General features: G+C 44.5%; 1 protein-coding gene across 14 annotated transcripts in view; it reads right to left on the bottom strand.

Annotated features, from left to right (window-relative positions):
* Positions 1-21799, bottom strand: part of st3gal3b (ST3 beta-galactoside alpha-2,3-sialyltransferase 3b) — a 34981-nt gene that overhangs the window by 4361 nt on the left and 8821 nt on the right. For 6 of the 14 annotated variants that reach the window (XM_078099080.1, XM_040170982.2, XM_040170980.2 and 3 more), the window contains 10 exons: positions 21117-21179; positions 20619-20660; positions 19355-19397; positions 18110-18202; positions 14934-15028; positions 11694-11757; positions 11504-11599; positions 11123-11309; positions 2752-2898; positions 1241-1387 (listed from right to left, as the gene is read on the bottom strand). In XM_078099080.1, coding sequence (XP_077955206.1) covers positions 1241-1387; positions 2752-2898; positions 11123-11309; positions 11504-11599; positions 11694-11757; positions 14934-15028; positions 18110-18202; positions 19355-19397; positions 20619-20660; positions 21117-21179 — 977 coding nt within the window. The remainder of the gene's footprint in view (positions 1-1240; positions 1388-2751; positions 2899-11122; positions 11310-11503; positions 11600-11693; positions 11758-14933; positions 15029-18109; positions 18203-19354; positions 19398-20618; positions 20661-21116; positions 21180-21799) is intronic. The other 8 variants (XM_078099085.1, XM_040170987.2, XM_078099083.1 and 5 more) reach the window with 3 other exon arrangements.

The raw sequence follows: 21799 nt of genomic DNA, 5'->3' as shown, positions 1-21799 counted from the left end.
CTCTTTAACAGGGGCGGATGTGACATTTTATCATAGATTTTTGTGTTTCTCTTTTAATTACAGAGCGTCCGTGGAGCTTCAAAGCATCCGTCCACATCGGAAACTGGTTCCTTTTCTGACGCAGTAAAACAATACAAAGATAAAATAATACGGTTCCATATAATCCAATGACCCCAGAGAGTGGAGGCGGTTCAAAGTGGTCCAAACAAAAAAGTGTTCCCATTATTAGCCATGTGTGGCTGATGACAATGTTGATGAGGATAATAATGAATGGCAAAGGTTGAGCGGGAGTTTAGAAAAAGGTCATCGCCATACTGAGCTCATGGTTTACATGCGTCAGCACGCGGCCGACATCTTTGATTCCGCTGAGTTTCGGTGTAAACACCGAGAGGAAGACTTGAGTGATGGAGAGGAGGGAGATCCGTCATGCACGGACGCATGTGGACACAGTGAATGATGAAAGACCAGTGCCACTTCAGTCCGGGGGAAAGTAGATCTAACCGGATTTTATTCCTCCATTGTAGTTTTCATTTAATTCATGAAGTCCAGAATTAGCTGTATTGATCGATCAATATAGCGATTTTTAACCTGGCGTCTGAGCAAAAGGAGCCCGCCTTAACTGACAGTGAAACAGGAATATGAAATACACTAAAATAATCCAACAATAAGCAGACATTTCTGCTCTCAGCTTCACAGTGTTAACAGCTCCAACGAGCTTGCCATTTAACTCCTATTTAAAGTACTTATTTTGACAAAAATCAAGGAGCCGAGGAGGAGAAGAAACGCATTAGTGGACCTCCACACGTGTTGCCACGATGTTCATCAACTGCTCATCAATTGCCGTCGATTGTAAATACAAAAGCTGAGGTAGTGTTCAAGTGGTGCATGAATTGAGCCACTAAACAGTGAAGGCTTTGTAGTGGATGTAGTTTGGCTGTAGGCCAGTTCACCTGTCCCCTCCCTCGCCTGCACACGAGCAGTGGTGCCTTCCCATCAAAGATCAGTCATTGGTTTCTTCACTTATTAGTCAGTCGCACGAGAGAAGCCAGACAATATTGATCTCATTAGAATGGAGTGTGTCAAACGAGATATCATTCAAAAACATATTCTGGTTATGTGCAAGTGCCTTGATATATATATATATATATTTTTTTTTTTTTTAAATGTGCCAACATTTTAGAACAAATTTCCCCCTTTTGAACTTGCACCAAAACCCAGCAGACAGTGTTCGTACACTCACATCTTTGATGGCAGACATCTTGACCGCCTCGTAATAGTGTAGAGGAGCATGGGGCGTGTTCATGTCGTAGCCGAAACCAGCCACCGCCACCTCGTCACAGTTGTGCAGCGCCATTGTTATGGCAACTGTTCCTAAAGTTGGAATGTTCTTTAGTTCGGAAAACAAAAACAGAGGTGCAGGCGATTAGAACATCAGAGGCAAAAGCACTACAAGGAACATTCGCTGACAAATCAAAAAGGAGGATTTATGCCAATGCAGGTATTCAAGTTGACAAAAGTAAGTCCAGTGTCATTTTCAGACAATTTTGAATTCTGATTTCTGACACAAGTTCAGAGACACATGTTCTGATCCCACTCATGCATCTCCCTCCCTCCCTCCCTCCCTCCCGCCTCGGTCTTCGTTCTGCTCCACCGCCGCTAACTGGTTTTGAGCACTTGGTGATTACTTATAACGTGACCCCTGCAGCCCCCTGCTACAACACCGTGATCTGCAGGGCTGAGCTGTGCTTCCTAACCGCCGAGGGGCAGCCACAGATCTGGGGAGAGGGGGTGTGGGGGGGTGAAGGGGATGTTGGAGGAAGGAGGGTGGTGGTAGTGTGTATGTTGGAAAAAAAAAAGAAAAGTGGGTGCAGAAGAAAGAGCCGAGGGAGGCCCCATGTAAACCATTACCCTGATTTGCAGCCCTTGGGGTGGGTGGACTGTGCCAGCAGCTGGCCAGCCCCCTGCTGCGTGTTCTAATACGGATTCATTTACATACACATTCACAAACACACTAAACATGAACACTAGTATAACAAATAGGCCTCCTCATTAATTTCCACAAACATAAACTATGATGGTCAGGAGAGAGACAGGAAAGTGTTCTGGGGAAAGAATGTGCCAAATCAGACACCATCCCCTTCCCCCTCCCGCCCCCCCAGCCTGCGTTGTGTGAGACAGCACTACCAAACACCCAAACACAAATGTGCACACGCAGAAATGGCCAACACACACACGCCAGATGCCCACATGTTGAACACATGTTACAACGTGGAGTTCATGCAGGGGTGTTCTGCTGGCCCCAGAGGGCAGCGCCACGGTGATACAATTATATTGCTCTTTAAATTACCAAAAACACACCAACTTAATAATACATGAATAGAAACACCATCGCTTTGTGTTGGACTGCCTGGTTCTCTCTCAACTGAAATGTGCTCACTTTATTTCTCTAACCCAAAGGCGTCTCTGGTCCACCCTGAGTGCTCCGGCGAAGGTCGACGCATGTTCCATGTGCAAAGCACACGCATCGACTTGTAATAATGAACTTAAAAAAAAATAAAAAAAATTGAACGAGAGTTCTGCAGAACTCAGGCAGGTCCGGAGGCCAGTTTGCAAAATTTAGGAAATGTCTTCTATTTGATTTTAACCTACTTTCATTCTCCCCTTTTATTTAGAAATACAAATAAGGAGCATATCCCAGAAAATCAAAATTCTGTTTCTTTTTTATGACTTTGATGCCTGTGTGCGTCTTACCCCTCTGCCCATGAGGCCATTGTTGAAGGGCAGGCCTATGAACTGGAAGGCGGCCTCCTGGATGAAGTAGGGATTGAGGATTCTCATCTCAGTCGGCTCCCGAGGAACATAACGAGCCACCGACTTCCAAAACCCCTCCGTACCCCTCTGACGTGTCGGCGAGGACGTGGACAGCAACATAAGGGCGGGAAAGGAAAATGCAAATTAGTCGTAGTCAAAATATATCTAATATACACTGAAGTGTTTTTTACCGTGAGACAGCGAACTGCAATTTACAAACCAAACATCAAAGTGAGATTATCTCACTTTTTCTGACATAGAACACGGAAGCCAGACCCCTACCAGCATTGATTAAGGAAATGACTTTGGGGCTTTAATGGATGAAGTCAGGGTGGGGGGGTTGCAGGACATCAGTAATTATGGGGGGTGAAGTTGCCCCGGAGTGCCGAGTGCTTCACAGTCCCCCTTTTAGAGGTTCCATTTGTCGTAGTGGAAATGTAGGGGGACTGATTATTACTATATGGGTTGATGAAATCCAGCATTCTGATTGGTTGAGAGTGAGTCACGGGGTGTACATTACCGGTTTCCATCCATCCAGCCACCTTCTATACTACTCATCCTTGGGGGGGTGGGGCAGGGGATTAGTGTCAATTGCAGCTGGTCCACCCTGGATTGCTAACCAGTCATTACAGGGCTGACATGAAGACACACAACCATTCACTCTCACATGCACACACCTACGGGCAATTTTAGACACCCATTAACCCATCCTGCACGTCTTTGGGCTGTGGTCTCCAACAGGAAAGGTGCTGGGTGGGTGTGAACCCAGGACCCTCTTGCGGTGAAAGTGAATACAATATAACAAGAGGTGAATCCGTTGACAGGCTTTGAGAAAGGTAATTTCGGACACATGTTATGCTGCATATTTGGGGAGGGGGAGGGGGGGGGCGGGGGGGGGATATCAGCTCTTCATCAGCAGTGGGGGAGACGCGGCCCTACTAACAAATGCGTGGCGCCTCCCATCACGTTAAGTATTTGCTGCTGTCTCCATCCAACATCCATGCGTTTAACATGGCATTTAAAAGGGAAATTGTTTAAAATCACACCATGACCGCAGGGTGTTCTGCCACACCTCCGGTCTCATTTCACACAGCAATCATTGAGGCGTCGGAGGCATTACAATATTATTATGCATCTCTGCTGAAAGCACTGAATCGGCGCAGTCTTACTAAAACAACCGGCAAATATTTGGAACAAACTAAACAAAAATTGGGTACCCCTTGAAAAGTGTACCATCTCAATGCAAAGACTTACAATTGTCCCTGATGAACCTCCCAACACATGTGTCCCCATCGCAGCATTACTGCCAAAGGAAGACTAAATGAACATGCGACCCACCAGCAGCGTGTGAGCGACTCTGACAGGTCGACTTCCTTGGAGGAGGCAAGAAGCCAAAACACTCAGCAGATGCAAATGGGAATCACCTGTTCAAATAATGAAAGGATCAGTCCGGCCGCCTTTGATGCCGCTATCGCACGGGTGTGCGTGCGTGCGTTGGTGTGCGTTGGCAGAGGCAGTAGCAACAAGTCTGCCGGCTTTGTGGCTTCAACAGCGGCGGCTCTTTTTGAACGCGGGCCCGTTTTCTGTGCCTCCGGCAAGCTGCGACAGGAGCAGCGGCTCATCTCGCCTGTCAACACAGCTTGTGTTTGCCAGGAATCTATTTAGCCGCGCTGTTTGGATGTGTGCGCGTCTGTGTACGCCGAATAAAAGAGGGTGATGCATTTTTTCTTCTTCTTCTTTATTCTAGGGAAGAGAGAAGCGAATGACACACACCCCCCTCACTTTACACGGCAGCGACCCAACATGTAGGTAGACACCAGCGCCGCGGGGCGGGGACCTCTTTGAAGAGTACAGGTGGTTTGGAGCAACGTGAGAGCGATTAGTATGTAAGGATTCAGGCCTGTCGGGAGGGGAGGGGGGCTGTGGGTACTGTTATGAGTTTAGGAATGTGGGAAGTTGCTTACATTCAAAAGGTCACCAACTCAAACCTCCACCCGTTAGGGTTTGGACAGGGGAGGGAAAGTTAACGATAACACTCCATCCTCATTTAGCTCTCAAACTACTCCAGAGGAGCCGTGTCAAGGTGACCGTTAGAAAGATGCCTTTTAGTTGAATAAATGTGGTAGAAACGGGTACATTGTGAGCAACTGTTTTTGTCAAAGCAAATAACCTCCATCCGCGCAGGATGTAGCAGACACTACGTGTGTATCGAGTCAAGAAAAACACTTTTGATCCAGCGGCATTTGACCATAAGAGAACAGGAAGCTGCAGAGCTCCACCACGTACTCACCAAGCCCTGACACACACACACACACACACACACACACACACACTTTGGTGTTTGGGCTGTCGGTGGGTTATGGAGAGAGGAAATGGCTGTTTCCCTTCTCCTACGACAGCTTTATGGATAAATTGGTCTGGATTATTAGATTTAAGTGAGTGAGCGAGGCCGTGTGCTCCAATAAAGCACCTGTTAAAACAGCCGTGACCTGGGAGAGTTAATTGTTTGCAATGCAAGGAGATATACCGCAGAGAGGTCGACATCACCCAGTTAGAGGAAAGTTAGCTGAGGCGTAATTCCACTTGTGTTGACATTAGTTTCCATCCAAATTTAGCTCGCATGAAAAATGTGAAATAACGCTCACTTCCAGCTGAGATTGTAATGTGAATATTAGGATTTAGGGGTGTATCAATAACAGTTGGCGGCGCTGATTCTCCGATCACTTTCCATTAAACCATTGCAAAGGGACCAAGAAGAGAGGAGGACAAGACAATGCAGTGCAATACAGCACCATTCAAACCTCAAGCTGATGAAAACCTGCTGATGAAATGTGGAGCGGGTGTCAGTAACATAGAAAATATCCACTGCTTTGCTCACAACGTACGGTTGATGCACCGTTAAGTTAATGCACCAGTGAAAGGACACTAATACCATGAAAGCACTCGGTTTCTCCGTCAGTGTCGTCAGCTACAACAGAAGCTTTGCGAGGGACGAAGTATATTTGTCTTGTGATTTCACAGCTGCAGGAAAATACCCGCAACACAAACCAGCACCTAGAGAGCTGAAAGCATAGGATCAGAGCGAGACAATGTCCCAGGGCGAGGACAAGGCCGTAAGTGAGGGATCAGACCGATGGAAAAAGTGATGTGGAGTGGGAGATATAGTAAAGAACAAGAATGGCCTTTTAACAATAATGACATGAATGCGAGGATGGAAAAAGGCATAGAAGAACGATACCTTTTAAACCTCGCTAACAACGTGATGTACAAAACTACTAAAGATTCTATTGACTTCCTAAATAAGAAACGGCTCGGTATAGAGCCGGGATTTTATCATCCAGCCTCGCGTTTATGTTCTTCAGTGCTGTGAATGAAACTTAACTCACCTTCAAACTGAAATGTTTCTCTGCCCTGAGTGAAGTCTAAAAAGGTTCCCGAGGGACGGAGTGAAAAGTGTGGAAAAGTGGAGCGCTACACAGAACTTTGATAAAAGGAAAGTCTCACATCAGCGGATCACTACAGGTGGCTTTAAACTCTCAGTGTAAAAACAAAGACGGCCACACGTAAAGAAGCCAGACAGTCTTGTCCCCAGATATAGTAAAAGGCCGATTTCAAAGTTAAGACCTATTCTCATTCTCTCCAGAATAATATCCTAATACGGCTGGAATAATACAGATGGCCGTTCTTCCTTCCTTCGTTGACAGGCAGCTATCATACGAAGTCTGTCTGGCTGCGTGAGGCTTCGCTCATGTTGGATGTTCGGGGAGAGGAGGACAGAAGGCTTTAGCGCAGTTTAAAAAACAAATGCCAGCCCAAACCGGCTAACGATCACAATTAAGGTTGTTCTGGAGGTCATTAGCACTGTGTACATCTTCGACCTTTGAGTTTACAAGTGGCTGTGTCTCACCACATAAGTGCTCCATTGAAGAGGAAACATTTCAGGGAGAATGTGGAAAATGCCGAGCTGTGCAGCGGGGGATTGAAGGTTCTAAAAAACACTCGAGGTAAACTTCTTTACAGCTTTGGTCATGTTATCGGCGTCGCTTTTCCCGACACACACCCCAAGACCTCTGCCCTCATTGAGGTCGGGCTGGTTTCTCTTTTCCTTCTTAAGTTTATCCAGAGTGTGTGAAACCCGCGTGCCGACACGACGGCCAACTTAAAAACAGTGCCGACACTTTGTGTCACGTTGTGACCCTGAAGACTCGTATGTCCAACCAGGTCTCACTGGCATCGGACTCCAAAACCAATTAATCCCACTGGTGACACATTTCCGACATGTCAAAGTTCCTTTAACTTAATTGCCGACATCCATTGCATCAGAACACCCAACTACACCCAACTAACAGGAAGGTGGGGTGCAGGTCGCAGCGTTGGCCATTACGTGGTAGGTAGATGACTCATTTGGGAAACGCAACACTCGTGGTAATCAGTCACTTCCGGAGCCCATATTAGTCACTTGGATCATGTTCAAAACCCATGTTTACAAGTATGTAAATGTTTATGAGCGCATGTATGTGTGCTACTTTGGGCTTCTGCGCAGATGTTTGGGTTTAAAAATCGAGACGTATAGCTGTTATTTCTATTCTAGGGTCTCATCAATGAAGAGTTAAAACTAACTTTATATGGTCTATAAAACATGAAGAACTTCGTTGTTACACAGAGATTCAAAGTAGGAAACGCTTCAAAACAATATACACAAGATTTGGGAATTTTTCAGTGATGTTGAGTAACGGCATGAACATTTCTTTTGCCCGAATTTCTGCCATTGCCCAAGAGATGTGAAATGTTTAGAAAATATTGGCTTCGGTGCAATTATTTGATATGTCTGAACCCCTGGCTGCATTTCTATTAAAAAGGAGAAGCGATCGCTTCCTCAAACTGTCTCCATCCATCACTGACCTCTCTGGCCTGAGGAGCGCAGGGAGAGCTCCTGTAAACAAACAGCGAAGATAGAACACCGGCACTCCACCTTGGAACCCGTGTTTACCACCGGCTGTATATCCTTAGCCGGCTGTTTGAAAATATCCCCGCATATACAAACAACTGCGGCTGTGTGAGCACGAACCGTGAGCGTGCAAAAAGAGAGAACTACGTACAAAAAGGTAAAAACAGGAATATCGACAATCGTGAAAATGGTGTTTGAGCACCTTGGTAAACAGCCTGTAACGGGGCAATCAGGCGGGCGGCTGCGTGCGTGCGTGGGGTCGGACTTTACGGCGCAGTGACAAAGCCGGGTTGTAATCCCGTATATACCCGCCGTAATGAGGGATCATGGGAGCTGGAAGCCCTTTGATGCTGCACTAGAATAATTGCGTATGCAATAGAGGGCTTCACTGATCGGAGAGAGAGCTGATGGGGACGAGGTCAAGTTTTCAAATCTGCACTTTGTGCGTGTGTACAAAACTCTAAATAACAGATTGTGAAATTGCCTCTCTGATTTGTGTTTGACCATCAGACTGCGCTGCAGGCATTCGGGGAAAAACAAACCTGCACAATAGCGCAGGATAGTCGAGCACTCTCACAACTTGCTGGATGAGTCACTTGCGGCTGCACAACAACCGCGCACCGCCCACTAACCTTTTAAAAGAGGAGCTGAAGGAAGTACACTTTCGTTCAGGAGGAGGAGAGTGAAAAGGTTTTGCGTCCCTCACAGCTGTGAGTGTGCGTGTTGACACAAAGAAATCCCCTGCTGGACCGGGACAAGAAAAAGCTCCCCAAGGAACGCAAACCTGAGTTACAGTACGTCCCTCTGGGAAGGACTAAAAATGGATGTGAAGCAAAGGGGTTGTGGGGATTTTGCTGCTGCATATCTAAACGTGTGTGGTACTACTCTCACAAGCGATGCGGACTAGTATTGATTAGGATACCTGTTGTCTGGTAGTAGTTTTGTTTTTTGTGTGTCGAAATGTTTATGTTTACACTCTTATGTGTGAGTCGAATACAATGAAGTCTTTTAACGGGTCTTCAGTTCCTTTCATTTTGTTGCTAAGACAGAAAACCACTCTCCATTGTACAGATGATGTTGCCGCGCAAACACTTTTTAAAGAACTGTCCTCTTTTCAGCATATTTCTCTGCTTGTATGCTAATTGTGTGCTAAAATGTACATGGCAGTCCTTTTGAGTGAGTAATGGGCATGCGGTTTAGAATATAAAATAGCTTTTAAATCAGCACATAAGTGCTGTAGTAATATTTTTTTATTAACCGAACACACCGACACAGCCAGTCTTTGAGCTTGGAATCTTACTAGCAAGGCTGAAGATCTTGTGTGAATTATTTGTGCTGTTTTTATACACCATTTGTGGTGTAAGATTTTCTGACACTGACCCCATTAACAAAGACATATATTTTACTATTGCAGATGTATATAGGAGGCATCGGTCATGGGTGGACTCGTGCACACGTCTGCCAGTCCTCTGCTGTCGCATCAGCTGGACGAATGCAGATTTTTTTTTGGAACGTTCTTCCCTCCTCAGCAGATCAAAAGAGGGCCGAGTTGGACGCCAGGGGCCGGATCAATTATCCCGAGCACCCATTTCCAGTGTCCGGGCCCTAATCAAAAGGCTGAAGGGGCCATAACCCAGCCAAGAAAGTTATTTTCCTCCTTTTACTTCACCATTCCCTGCTCATTCTCTTTACCCTATTTTACTTTCTTTTCCATCTAGCTTTCCTCTATTCTCTCAACCTCTAATCCAACTTCACACCGTCGCTTAGTTTCAGCTTGACATTGTGTGCCCTTTCCATCCCCTATTATAATGGTTTTGTTCTTTTCGCTTTGTGTTTTCTCCACCGTATTCACATGATTTTGACAAATGTCACCTTGTAAAAAAAAAAAAGAAAAAGAAAAAAAGAAAAAGAAAAATGAAACGGCTGGTAGAGGCTCCCTCAAAGTCCCACAGCTGTGCTGGATAATGAAGCAGGTTTCCCCAATTCTTGGTCGCCTTTTAGACAGAAGCCTTCCTCCCAAAGAAAGGAGCAGAACTTAAAATTTCTGCCTCTGCACAATTTTTCATGAGTTAACGGTTTAGAATCCCCCGGTTAAGCCACTGGCTCCGACACAGTCTTAAAAATACAGTTTATTATGTTTTACATTATATTGCCGTGACATTTAAAAGCGCCTGAGAAACACATACATACTTTGGAAAAAGGAATGCCCTAGTAGTGACACGCCTTTAAAAAAGGTTGTTAGATTCGAAATGTATAATTAGGGAATTGAATCACAGCTCTCAACGTGGCGATGGCTGGGACGGCGGCTCCTGAGTAACGCTCACAGTGCTTTAAAAGATAAGGATTTGTACTCTATCTGCACAAAATGTGCACATTTTGTGCAGATCTTTGATAAAATATAACCAGAGCTTTTACTAAGTACTTCCACTGTCCTGGAGTTGAATGGAATAATCTCAAAGACTGTTCAGAGAGAACGAAATGAAAAGTGCTCATGAGAGCTTTTTAGTGTTGATGGATAAAGGACAGAGTCATTAAATACTGCCTGCTTCTGTACTTGGAAAGATAAGGGAAAGCCAGCGCCGTCATTCACGCACTTGCGATTGAGAGGTCAATTCATATTCACTGCGAACAATCGTACAGGCTCACAAAAGACTTGCTGGGAGGTAAACGAAGCATAGTGGACAACGCTTAAAGTGATCAACCCCATAATGGTCTAAACGCTTGACCAGAATAATTCCTAAACAAGTTCTGTTAAAATAATTAGCTTAAACACAGGGGAAAATATGAAAATAAATACAAAGTAGAACTCTATCGTTATCTTATCTTCTTTACTTCCTCGATTTATCCCATTAGACAGTAACCCATCTGCTTTGCAGCTGCCTCCCCGAGGCTGGCGCACACACACACACACACACACACACACACACACACACACACACACAAATCAATGAAAAACAAATGCGCAAAAGCATCTGTGGTGGAAGGCGTCCGCGGCGAGCGGATCAATAGTGCGTGGTTACGTAATGCATCCGGAGTGAAACGTTGCGGTTTCTGTATCCACCATGGAAAATATTCACGTTGGTCTCCTAATCTTTTCAAAAAGATGTTTTCCATTTCCACAGGAAGGAATGTACAGAATGTGATCTGCTACAACAAAACAGATAACTCAGACATTCAGAAAGACGTGAAGGTCCAGCGCACAGAGGGGTAATATGAAGGATCCTACATTGGAAAGAGAGCCGGGTGAAACCCACACGAACGGCCTGTGAGGAGCCATTCCCAGATCTTCACGGGTTGGGTGGGTGTTTTTAGATGTTCATGACTTTCACTTTCATTCCTTAATGACATAGAAAGTATTCTTACCAGTTTCTCCTTGAAGACCATCTGTCTGAGCCACTTCAAATCCAGTGGTTTGAAGGCCGAAAAGACAAATAGTGAATCTTTTTCATAGTTGTCGGTCTTCTGGATAGCTCCCTCTGGATAGGTGATCCTAATGGTGGTTTTGGTACCCACGTCTTTGCCGTACCCTTTTACTGGAGCTTCATTCAACCTGCCAGCACAAAAAGAATTAGTAAAGTTATGTTTTAAGAAAAGTGTTGAACGTGTGAAGTTTTTATAGATTCACCATCCAATGTTGATGAACTTAAATCAGTCGTTCTTTAAAATGGATCTATTAAACACCACCAACAGTATCGATTCCTTCTCTTGATATGGTTTAATGTACTTTATAGACACTCGTCTCACCTCACTATGACATCGTAGTCATCTATTCGGGAGCCCAGAGACTTGTTGAACAGGATTCCCCCGTTGCCCACAATGATGCATCTTTTACAGCTGAGACTGCACGGTGGGACGGTCAGTTAGTGACATCAGAGAGTGATAGACAAATAAAAAAAAGGAACACCCTTTGATTTGGGTGAGTAGCAACAATTACCTGTCGAGCGCCTCTCCTAGTCCGTACTTTTTTGTTGCACTCAAAATGCTGTCTATGACTCTCTCTGCAGGGACAAACCACAGAAAGAAAAAACGCATCAGGGGACAATTAAGATTGCATCATGTCGTCACGTAGACTGCATGTCTGATTTTAAATAGTTGTGCAGGTTATTTTATTGCCCAGAGCATTTTTTTTTTACACACACACACACACACACACACACACACACACACACACACACACACACACACACACACACACACACACACACACACACACACACACACACACACACACACACACGCTTTCTTGGCAAAGAGACTGGACGATAACAATTGGTATCAATTCTCAATCAGAAAACAATCTTCAGGGTCCGTCACTGGATGGCAGCTAATAACAATTAAATATTTGAAAATCTGAAACTTAGGAATAGCTCCTTTTAAAATAATAACAAACATAGCAGCCACTGGACATATCACTAGAGAAAAAAGCAAACTAGGTGGTCTAAAGACAGTTGGGAGAAGGGAACACCTCTCTCCGTTTACCCAGTCACAGATAAGAAGCGACCAATCAGCACTCAGGAACGGCCCTGATGGGATTGTGGAGGGAAAAGAGCTGTTGTGTTCTCGAGGAGTGAATCTGGGAGAAACGGACGCAGAGGGTTCAGGATGGTATGCGTGTGTATGGAGAAAGTCTCCCATAAAAGCACTTAGAAAGGAATGCTGTTTTCAAACAAGCACATTCTCCTGGTTAAGTGAGCGATGTGGAGCTCGTCTCCCTGCGTGGTCGGCACCCCTCTGATTGCAGGGTGAGAAACGGGGATGTTTAGCCATAGCACACATTCCTGCCATGTTCCGAGGGGCATTCTGATAGAGTCATGCTCCCTGCATTAGATATTACATATATTTCTCTCCTCCCCGGACCATTTTTAGGCTTCTCATATTTCTAAATGTGCAGTTTCCATTACAGCAGTTTCACTCTGGAAGAACTACATGGATTTAATGATGGCAGTTAATCAGCTTTGCTTTGTTGGCGTTCCACCTAAAAAAGGTCTCTGCTCCGTTACAAAAAAAAGGCATTTTAATTGTTCGCTCTACTTCACTTAAAATAATGGCCACGGAGCAAATACTCTTAAGAAAGGGGTCCAAGAGAAACAGTAAAAGTGAGACTGAAAGGGAGAGCAGGAGTGCGCGTTTGGACTGGGGCCTCACATCAGTTTGCAAGACATATTACAGCCCCATTCAGCGTGGCTAACGAGCCTAATGATTAACCTGCTGAGAAGAGGCGAGCACAGCAACAGCCCATTGTTTAGATGGGGTGTCGATGTCTGGCGTCAAGCATCACCCCGGGCAGCATAAACACAAGGGCCAGGACCACACCTGGATCCAAGCGGGTGAGAAGTGAAAAATCACAATGGGCAGGACTCCCTTCCAGAGGACGACGTGGAAGCTAATTATCGTAAGTACTCGGCGTAAACATTTCAGCAAGGCATGTCTCGTGGTGGAGCCGAAGACAAATGTAGGTTCAGACGTTGGTCCGACAAGGAACTCTGGAAATTACAAAAATCTTTCCTGGTAGGATTGGCGAGTAGTGGGATGCGTCGGGTAACAGAGACACAGATGCATTGTTAGGAGACACGTAGTCTAAACTATAATAGAAATCATATGATGAGAGCAGCATTCAGGCTGTCACCACGGTTTTCAACAGAGCATTAACAGCCACCATTACAAAAAAAAGCAGTGCGCATAACTTCACTTGCGATTAGTCCCAAAAGATCGATCTTCTGACGTTCAACACAACATTTTCAGTAACTTTATTGTGATTTGCGAAGACTCCTGATTGACATATAGTAACGATTTAATCATAATAATGTGCACCTACTCTTGTCTCGCCTTACAAAAGACGATCGAGCAGCGAACCATCCACAGTGTGATCATGTGACTGAAGCATTGCTTGTGTAAACTTCGTAGGTCTGCATATGTTGATGCAACAATATTCAGGCATTAACATTTATTAAATGCCAATATCTGTCATAGGCAACCCACAAAAGGATTTAATGCAAGACCGCCTCTTTTAGTTAGCCAAATCTCCCAAGGCAACCATAGAATAGGCGGTTATTCATGTTTTATATCACTGACAATGTTGATATACTTTTCTTCATATACAGGTAAAATAATTACTTTTTACACATCACTAGTTTGTTTCTTTCCGACTCAAATGAACACAGCTTCACTGTTCTCTACTGTGGTTGATGTGTGCCAAAGATACATCCACCACCACTACTACATGTTCCCAATTTGGAATCCTTTGTGGCGTTCTATTCAAGATCCACACGTATCATCTCTCCACATGAGTACCCCTAAAAAGGAAACCCGACTGCCATTGCAGTCCATTGCAAAAACAGAAACCAGGTGTAACACTCACACAGGGAGTTCTCTTTTGATGGCAACTGTGTGTGTTCGAATGACAGCGGAGAACCTGCACGAGGACAAAGGTAACATTCACTGTACCTTCTGCTTTTAAACATAAATATGTGGCAAATATGTGGAAAGATGTGACAGAGCATGTAACTGAAGGCAGCTTAATGTTATCTCTTCACTTCCCATGGCATTGTGTTCTAGTTTGATATCTGAAGTGCGAGAGTGTGTTAAGGTCACGGAACGAGTACAAGCACTGTGAGCGGAAACATTAAAGTTGGAGTGTTGGGAGACATGAACGTTCCATGGTCCCAAAATAGAAATAATCCCAAAAATAAATGAACTTGACTAATGAAGTTATTGCTATAACACACACAAGCCCATTGCGCTTACATTGTAGGTAAGATAGCTGACCTACAATACGACACACAAAGAGTTCAATTTCAGTCACCACATTGACCAGTAAACACTTTGAAACCCATCATTTTGCCAACCAGAAACCAAAATGGAACTTCTCATCATCCACTTTTAACCCAAGTCTCAATTATAAACCTCGACCAAGACTGTAAATCGTCTAGGCAATATTAGAAAACACACAAATCTGAGATAAAATACAGTAGTGTAACATGCGATGGGAGCTTATTCACATTTGACGCCTGGAGATACATAAGAACACGTAGGCTTTAATAAAAGAATATCTGCACATGAGATGGAAAATATGATTAGTATTCATGTACACTATCCTTGACTACATTGTTCAAGAAATGTACAGTAGACTGGATGTCACTCGTGTAAGGTAACCGATCGAATCAACTGTTCTTACCTTGTGTCTTGAATCCAAATGGAGGTAAGTAGTTGCTGAGTTTTGCTAGACGTTTAAAGTTCCGATCAAGAAACATGGGAGCTGGTTTCATGAACCTGCAACAGGACGCGGAAAGAAACGGAAGAGAAAGAAATTATTTATTTCGTCGTGAAATCTCACTACTTTTTTTTTCCCCACAAACACTTATTGACATTAATGCATCTCCGCCTCCTCCTTTTCTAAAGGCGCCATAGCAAAGACTGCTCACAACATCGCTAGGCAGCTAAGAACTAAGCGTGTGATAAAACAGAGTCATGGAGCGAGACAGAAAGCGAATGTTCAAATGTGCATAACGCATCAACGCACCTCCTCCGCACAGACCGAATCAGTGTGTACGGAGTTTGTGCGTAAAAGCCTCGCCTTTGAAGAGCATTTGAAGCAAGACATTCTTTCACATTGAAAACAGGTTGAGTTTCTTATTGAAACTGACCAGTGTTTTTAATCCTCCATGAACTCGGCATTGCCTCCTCCTGACGACGTGTGCCTGTATGAGCGTGTAGTGCTTTGATTAATTGCAGCTCTAGAATCAAAAGAAGCAATTTCCTCGACCCCGAGTGCCGGGCTACGTGCCACTTCGCCAAGTGTGGCTCCGCGATGAATGTGTGTTTGTATGACCTGCTGTCAAACCGGGGTGGCGAGACGCTCTTTTTGTCTCTTTTTCTGACGTTAATATTTGTGGAGCGCCGTGTGTTTCCGTGTCACACCTAAAATAATCACTCAAGGGACACACACACACACACACACACACACACACACACAGGCGCCTTGGAGAGATCTGTATTTGAGATGTTGTGTATTATTTTGTTTGTGCAAGAAGTCAGAGATTAGCAAAAACCAGACCACCAGCAACATGACCATCTTGCCAAGGGGCGGGTAGCGCACACACACACACACACACACACACACACACATCTCACCAACCATAAATAATGGCTCGCACAGCCAACAGTGTCTAGCAAAGGCATTTCAAATTGGAATCAGGAGAGGACACACACGGACACGCCATCGCTCTCCTGTTTCGCGGCAGGAATCTTGGATAGCGTCTTCCCATAACACCGCCTTGGGGTTCACAAGAAATATGTGCTCTGAAGCACAATGACCAAACATGGCAGACATTATTGGGAGGCTTTCCGGTTAGCTCGAACCTCTTCAGAGCACCCTAATCGGTCTTTGAATCCCTCATTATCCTCCAGGTTTACAGCAGCAAGAGGACATGAGAAGAGGGTCTCTCCTCTTCACCTCTCCCGACACACACGGACACACAGACTTCTCTCCTGCCAAAGCAAATGGAGATTCATTAAAGCGAAGACTCCTGGGGCCAGGGAGGGCTATAAATAACACGGGACCATTGCAAGTCACTGAGCCCTGACCGACAGTCCGTCACTGACATCCTGACAAAGCAGAGAGACGGGGGGCTGCTTGTTGTTAAATAAAAAGTGAGGGCTCCAAAAACAGCCGACGGGCAAGGACGCATTGTGCTCATTTCCTTTGCTGGATCCATCTCTCACTGGCAATATTTTCATAACCGTGCCGCTTCAAGTTCACTGCCAACACTTGATTTAGGGCTTCAATGCAAACCGTTTTGGGTAAGAGAGGGGGGCAGAAAATAAATCAGATTGTGCAGGGCAAGAGGCTTCAGAGAAGACAAACATGGAGGAAGCAGGGGATGATTAGAAGGAGAGCCCCCAGAGGACCTCACGGCTAGAGGTTAAGTAGGTTTTCTCTAACGGCTGAACCGTAGGCCACACCTATTCAAACAAAACGCTAACAAGCACTTTTAAATTGGTTCGCTTTTTCCGGTGAAGACATGACGCAGACCAAGTTAACAAACAAGATGTTAATTGGTTAACTCCTTTTCAGACAGGACGTCATGAATCACAAACTGCTCGGTTGTGTTGGTTCAACCATACACTAACACACGTGTATACAAACCCCGCGCAAAGTGCGGCATTAATTGTGGTCCTTGACCTGCGTTGAAGGTGGTAGTAATCATTGGGCTCCCGCTGGGGCTTTGTGGTGTACAGAACTTTGATCCGACACGTGCGGCTGATTAGAGGAAGTCATTAGGAGGGAGGACGTCGCAGCACGCGGTCCCTCAGATAGATGGAGGACCCTTCCACAGAACTACTTTGTCTTGATAAGCAGCGCTGTGATTTACCGCTGATAGCGCGGCCGATTGTTGCTTAGAGTTAGTTTGTCAATTTATTCAATGCATCATGTACACATTACGCCATATGGTTTGGGTAGCCTCCCTTAAACACTTTGAGAGCATCTTATTTTAAGCAAAGTGTTCGGGAAGATTTATCACAGGCGCAGAGAGAAAGTGAACAAAAAAAGTGAAAAGTTAAGGTTTATAAAAAAGATATTTTATCTTTTGTTATATGCGTCAAACTAGTTTGGTGTATTTTCTAAAGCTTTGATTCTAACTGCGTCCTCAGACAGTTGACTAATGAGGTTCGACCCTTTTCCTCAGAATGGGTTAAGCTGATTTGTCTCATAACTCCCTCAAGTACTGCGGTCAAGTGTCAACTATTGTTCAGCAATGCGGTAATTTGCCCGTCTATTACAGGGAATGCTGCTGGGACAGTGCCCCATAGATCAAGCAGAGATTGGCATAGAGAAAACTCTAAAAAGAGCCAACACCATCACAGAGGGCCATGGAGGATATGAGGAGTGTGTGGGCTCTGTACCAGGATGCTCATGATGAGTCAGGACAGGAAGTTGGTTGGTGTCGTTCATAGAAAAAAGCCTTGAAGGCTTTGTGATGCGATAGGAGACCTTGTACTCTATGACAATGCTTCTTTTGTTGAAAACAGGGGGATCACAAGGACACAGTGAGGGTTCTGTGATGGGGGAGAAGATTATAGAAACATGATAGAAACTAGGGAAGATTGAAGGGGAATGTACGGCTTCTCTGTTTCGGACTCGAAACCCTCAAGGCCAAGTTGGCTTGAGGGGTGACATCATGCGTCTTGGTATGCCTGGGTGACAGTTTTAGCTTTTGTCCTGCTGACAGCCAATAAAGCGATTTGTTTGTGAGGTTTATGATTGTGCATGTGAAGAAAATTTCTGCCCGAATCCAATGAGTCTCCATGATGTTATGTACATCTCAACCAAGAAAGAAGAATCCTGCTCACTTAGGATAGATGGCGGTCATCTTGGCTGCTGCGTATCCCGGCTTGCACGCTCCTTCGCTGATGTTGCCATACTTGTACACCAACTCCGGGGGCCTGTAGATTAAAAAAAAAAGAAGAAAAAAAAAAAAGAAAGGGAGCTATTAATCAGATACATCGTGATAACTGATTATCACAGACACATTTCTAAGCCTCAAACACTGTGTACGTCAAACAATTTGCTTGAGAGAAAAACGGGTTGCTTAGGAAGTTGGAGAGCTGAGCAACAACTCTGCAGATCACCTGTGTGTGACGAGACAAATCAGAGGGGCCTTGTTCAAATAATCACACTGGCAGCGGTAAAACAAGAACCTCGCGGTTACCAGCATGGCCATCAATAACCTGATGAATACCATGAATCTAGTGCAAATAAACATGGAGATGGGAGCAAGGCCCCACTCTAAGGTCCACGTGAGGCCCAAGACCAGAGCTGGTTTGGTACATCAGCACTGATATACTTAAATATATATCTATAGTAGAACGCTATTCACCTTTTCCATCAGCTAAATTGCACTACTGTATCACATGTGGTCCAACGGAGCAACTAATGACACTAAATATATAATTTAAAGAGCCGTGTCATATAAACTGAACCCATGTGAGAACCTCCTTGAAGTGTGTACTGACGTAGTGCTTACTGTGTACAGAGTGTGGACAGACGTGCCCTGTGAGGGCCGGGCTGGTGATGGGAGCACATGAGCGAGATGCATCATGGGAGGGCCAAAGAAGTGGCCTTATCATGGCAGTTTAGAGCAAGAGTGTCAAACCAATTCAGGGAATTGTACACATATCAACAGACACGCTGACACAATGAGAGCTGCGTAATGACCCGATGTAGCATGTTCTCACCCTGACAAAGCCCAGCCGCTATGGGATGAAGGGGAAACCACCGAGCACATCAGACCACCAACTTTATCTACACATTGGTCACCAGGTTCTGGTTAGATCGCTATTGAGATGGAGATGCGTTTATTTAACAAAAATCAAGGGAGATTAATTGGTGGAAGGTTTATGTTTTCATGTTTCCCAATTGATCAATCGCAACCTGTATGAATGAGTATTCATCTGAACACGCTAATAAACAAATGTAAACGGATGGCGTCAGAGTCTAACTTGGAATTCCGCTGTTCCAAATACAACAGACATATTACACGCTGAACATGATGATGAGAAGTGCTAAAAGTGTTTACTAGATAAACTTGAACTTACAGTTTGGTGTCCAGCTGCAGCAGAAAGCCCTGCTGATCATACACTGAAAACAAAAACAGAGATGGAAATTACAACGCAGATATACAAAGCTTTAATAAAAAGTATGGCATATGGAGACATGATATAGTTGGATTATTAGCGCTGTTCATCCAATGTGCATCAGTTCAACTATCAGCTCATTGGCTGTAGTTGTAACCAACCTGTGCATCAATCACAGAGAAAACAAAATGGAAAATGGAAAAAAAGAAGAAAAAAATGATTAGAATTAAGGATTTGTGACAAAAAGCAAGGTTAGGAGGAAGCCAGCCAAAACAATCTGTTGGTTTTAAAATAAAGTTAGAGATCACCTATGGACAAGCAAAGGGAGCATATAGGTGCCTGGTGAAGCGTTGAGGTAGAAGACAAAGAAGCACAGACGTAAAGATTTATGAAGAAATTAGTCAATCTTTATGAATTCATTTGAGAATCCATCCTATATAACCTATGCTGATACTTGGAGTCCATAACAGTTCCAGTATCCAGTCATGTAAGTAAAATGGTGTATTTCGCATGACAAAAGGAGTATATTTAACATGAGCCCTGGTTGAAAGTAGGAAGAGCGCAGTACTACTCCTGTGGTTGCGGATCTCGTCTTCACTAAACAGTTGGAGGAGAAAGATAAAGAAAAGGAACAATGGGAAAGCGTGACAGCTGGTTAGCGAAGGATCCAAGCACTGCCCTGGAGGATGGGGACATTGCCATGGCAGCGGAGACGAGCGGCTGAGTGAGTGTATGTATGTATATATGTGTGTGCGCATTACGTTTCTGTTGAGAAGCATAAAGCAAGTCGAAAAGCAGCTCGCGAGAAAATAAAGCGCCAGGCCCCTACCAGTAAGACCAACGTTACTCTGTGGAACCTTACAGTATTATGCAACGACAGTCCTGCAGACTGCTTCACTCGCCATCCATTTGTTACCGAGGCGAGACAACAGAGGGCAGTGTTGTATCACACTTCTGCTTCATGTGAAGGCAGTGACAGGGCAGAGGTAGTTGTCATGGGTACAACATTTTAAAAATCCCTTTACATCCCAATGAAAGTAGCACATTTGACAGACAAAGCTGGCAAATTATTTTTTTGGGGGAAAACTGCTAACTTGTCATCTGAAATTTAGCTGCTGAAGTAACGCAGTGTTTCAACAAAAGGTTCTGTCATTTTCGTTTAAATCATGGCGGTACAACAAAAGATGATGGGTACAGGGTTCTGTTGGTGGGGCCGCAGATGTACCTGAGCCTACTACTCGTCTCACGGGGAAGTCCGTTTCCAACTCTGAAACACAAAATGGTCAGTTAGCACCTTTTGAGGTCAGTCTGTCATGGCAGCATTGGGCTTCAAAATGATGCCAATTTCAGAGCAAGAAGAGGGGAGGAAGGAAAAGTTAGGATTATAATTCAGCTTAGTTAGTTAAAGCTACAGTCTGGTCCTTTTTATTCAAAAGGCAGGAAGCCCAATGAGGTGGAAAATTAACTGCGGAAAAAGCCCAAATTGTGTTTTGAGGTGATCATGGCAGAAATTAATAGTTGCCTGTAAGAACTGAATGAGTGGATGATCACCACAATGTCTGGTAGAGAAACAAAAGAAAAATGATGATAAGTAGAAGAAAGTGGTTGAGTTAACGTAGATGCAAGTTCCATGAAAAATAAAACCCAACACCTCAGTGTAGTAAGTCACCCGCTGGACAACAGTTTGACAGTCACCCAGTTTGACGGTCTCAGTGGCTCTAACCTGTGATTCTTTTCCCTTCAGACCCTTTAGTCAGGACAACAGTTGTCTCTTCTGCATCACTTTCTGAAAACAAAAGGGGTTTAAGATACTGAACAAAGAGCATCGCTGTGGAGCTGTTGGAGAAACTAATAACCAATAAAAAGTAGTGTTAAAAGTTTAACAGCAGCGAGCGAGTCAGAACACAGACCACGGCTACGCACAAATACACACAACAGGGAGACACGTAGATAGAAAGAGACAAACAGCTGATCCTCTGAAGCTCACCACGACAGTAATGCCACGCATGTACCATGGTTTGGGAAAATCAAATGAATGACTGGTTGCAATCCTGTTTCACAGTGATTTGGTCCGAACGTACTTCAAGACGTGTTTATTATGCTCCAAGATCTTGGCAACATCTGCACGTTTCCCCGTCAACATCTGCTTTCAGATCATCAGAATATGTTTTTGCGAAACAGATGAAACTGTGGACCTTAGTGAAGAATATTAGCTTAGCGTCAGACAAAAGCCAACACAGGTTTTAGAAAACGTTGCCCTCACTTCTTTCAAAACATTTAGAAGGCTGTCGCGATGTTGTTCCAGCCAAACGCTGAAATGACTGAATGACAGAACACAAGCACGTTCCTGTGACCAGAAGCACTGCATCTTAGTTTGCAGAAGAAGAATTGCTGTACATCACTGTG

Source organism: Gasterosteus aculeatus, chromosome 3 (assembly GCF_964276395.1).
Source record: "Gasterosteus aculeatus chromosome 3, fGasAcu3.hap1.1, whole genome shotgun sequence".
NCBI classification, from domain to species: Eukaryota; Metazoa; Chordata; class Actinopteri; order Perciformes; family Gasterosteidae; genus Gasterosteus; species Gasterosteus aculeatus.
The sequence above is the reverse complement of the archived record's forward strand: the minus strand, read 5'-3'. Positions and strand labels throughout refer to the sequence as shown.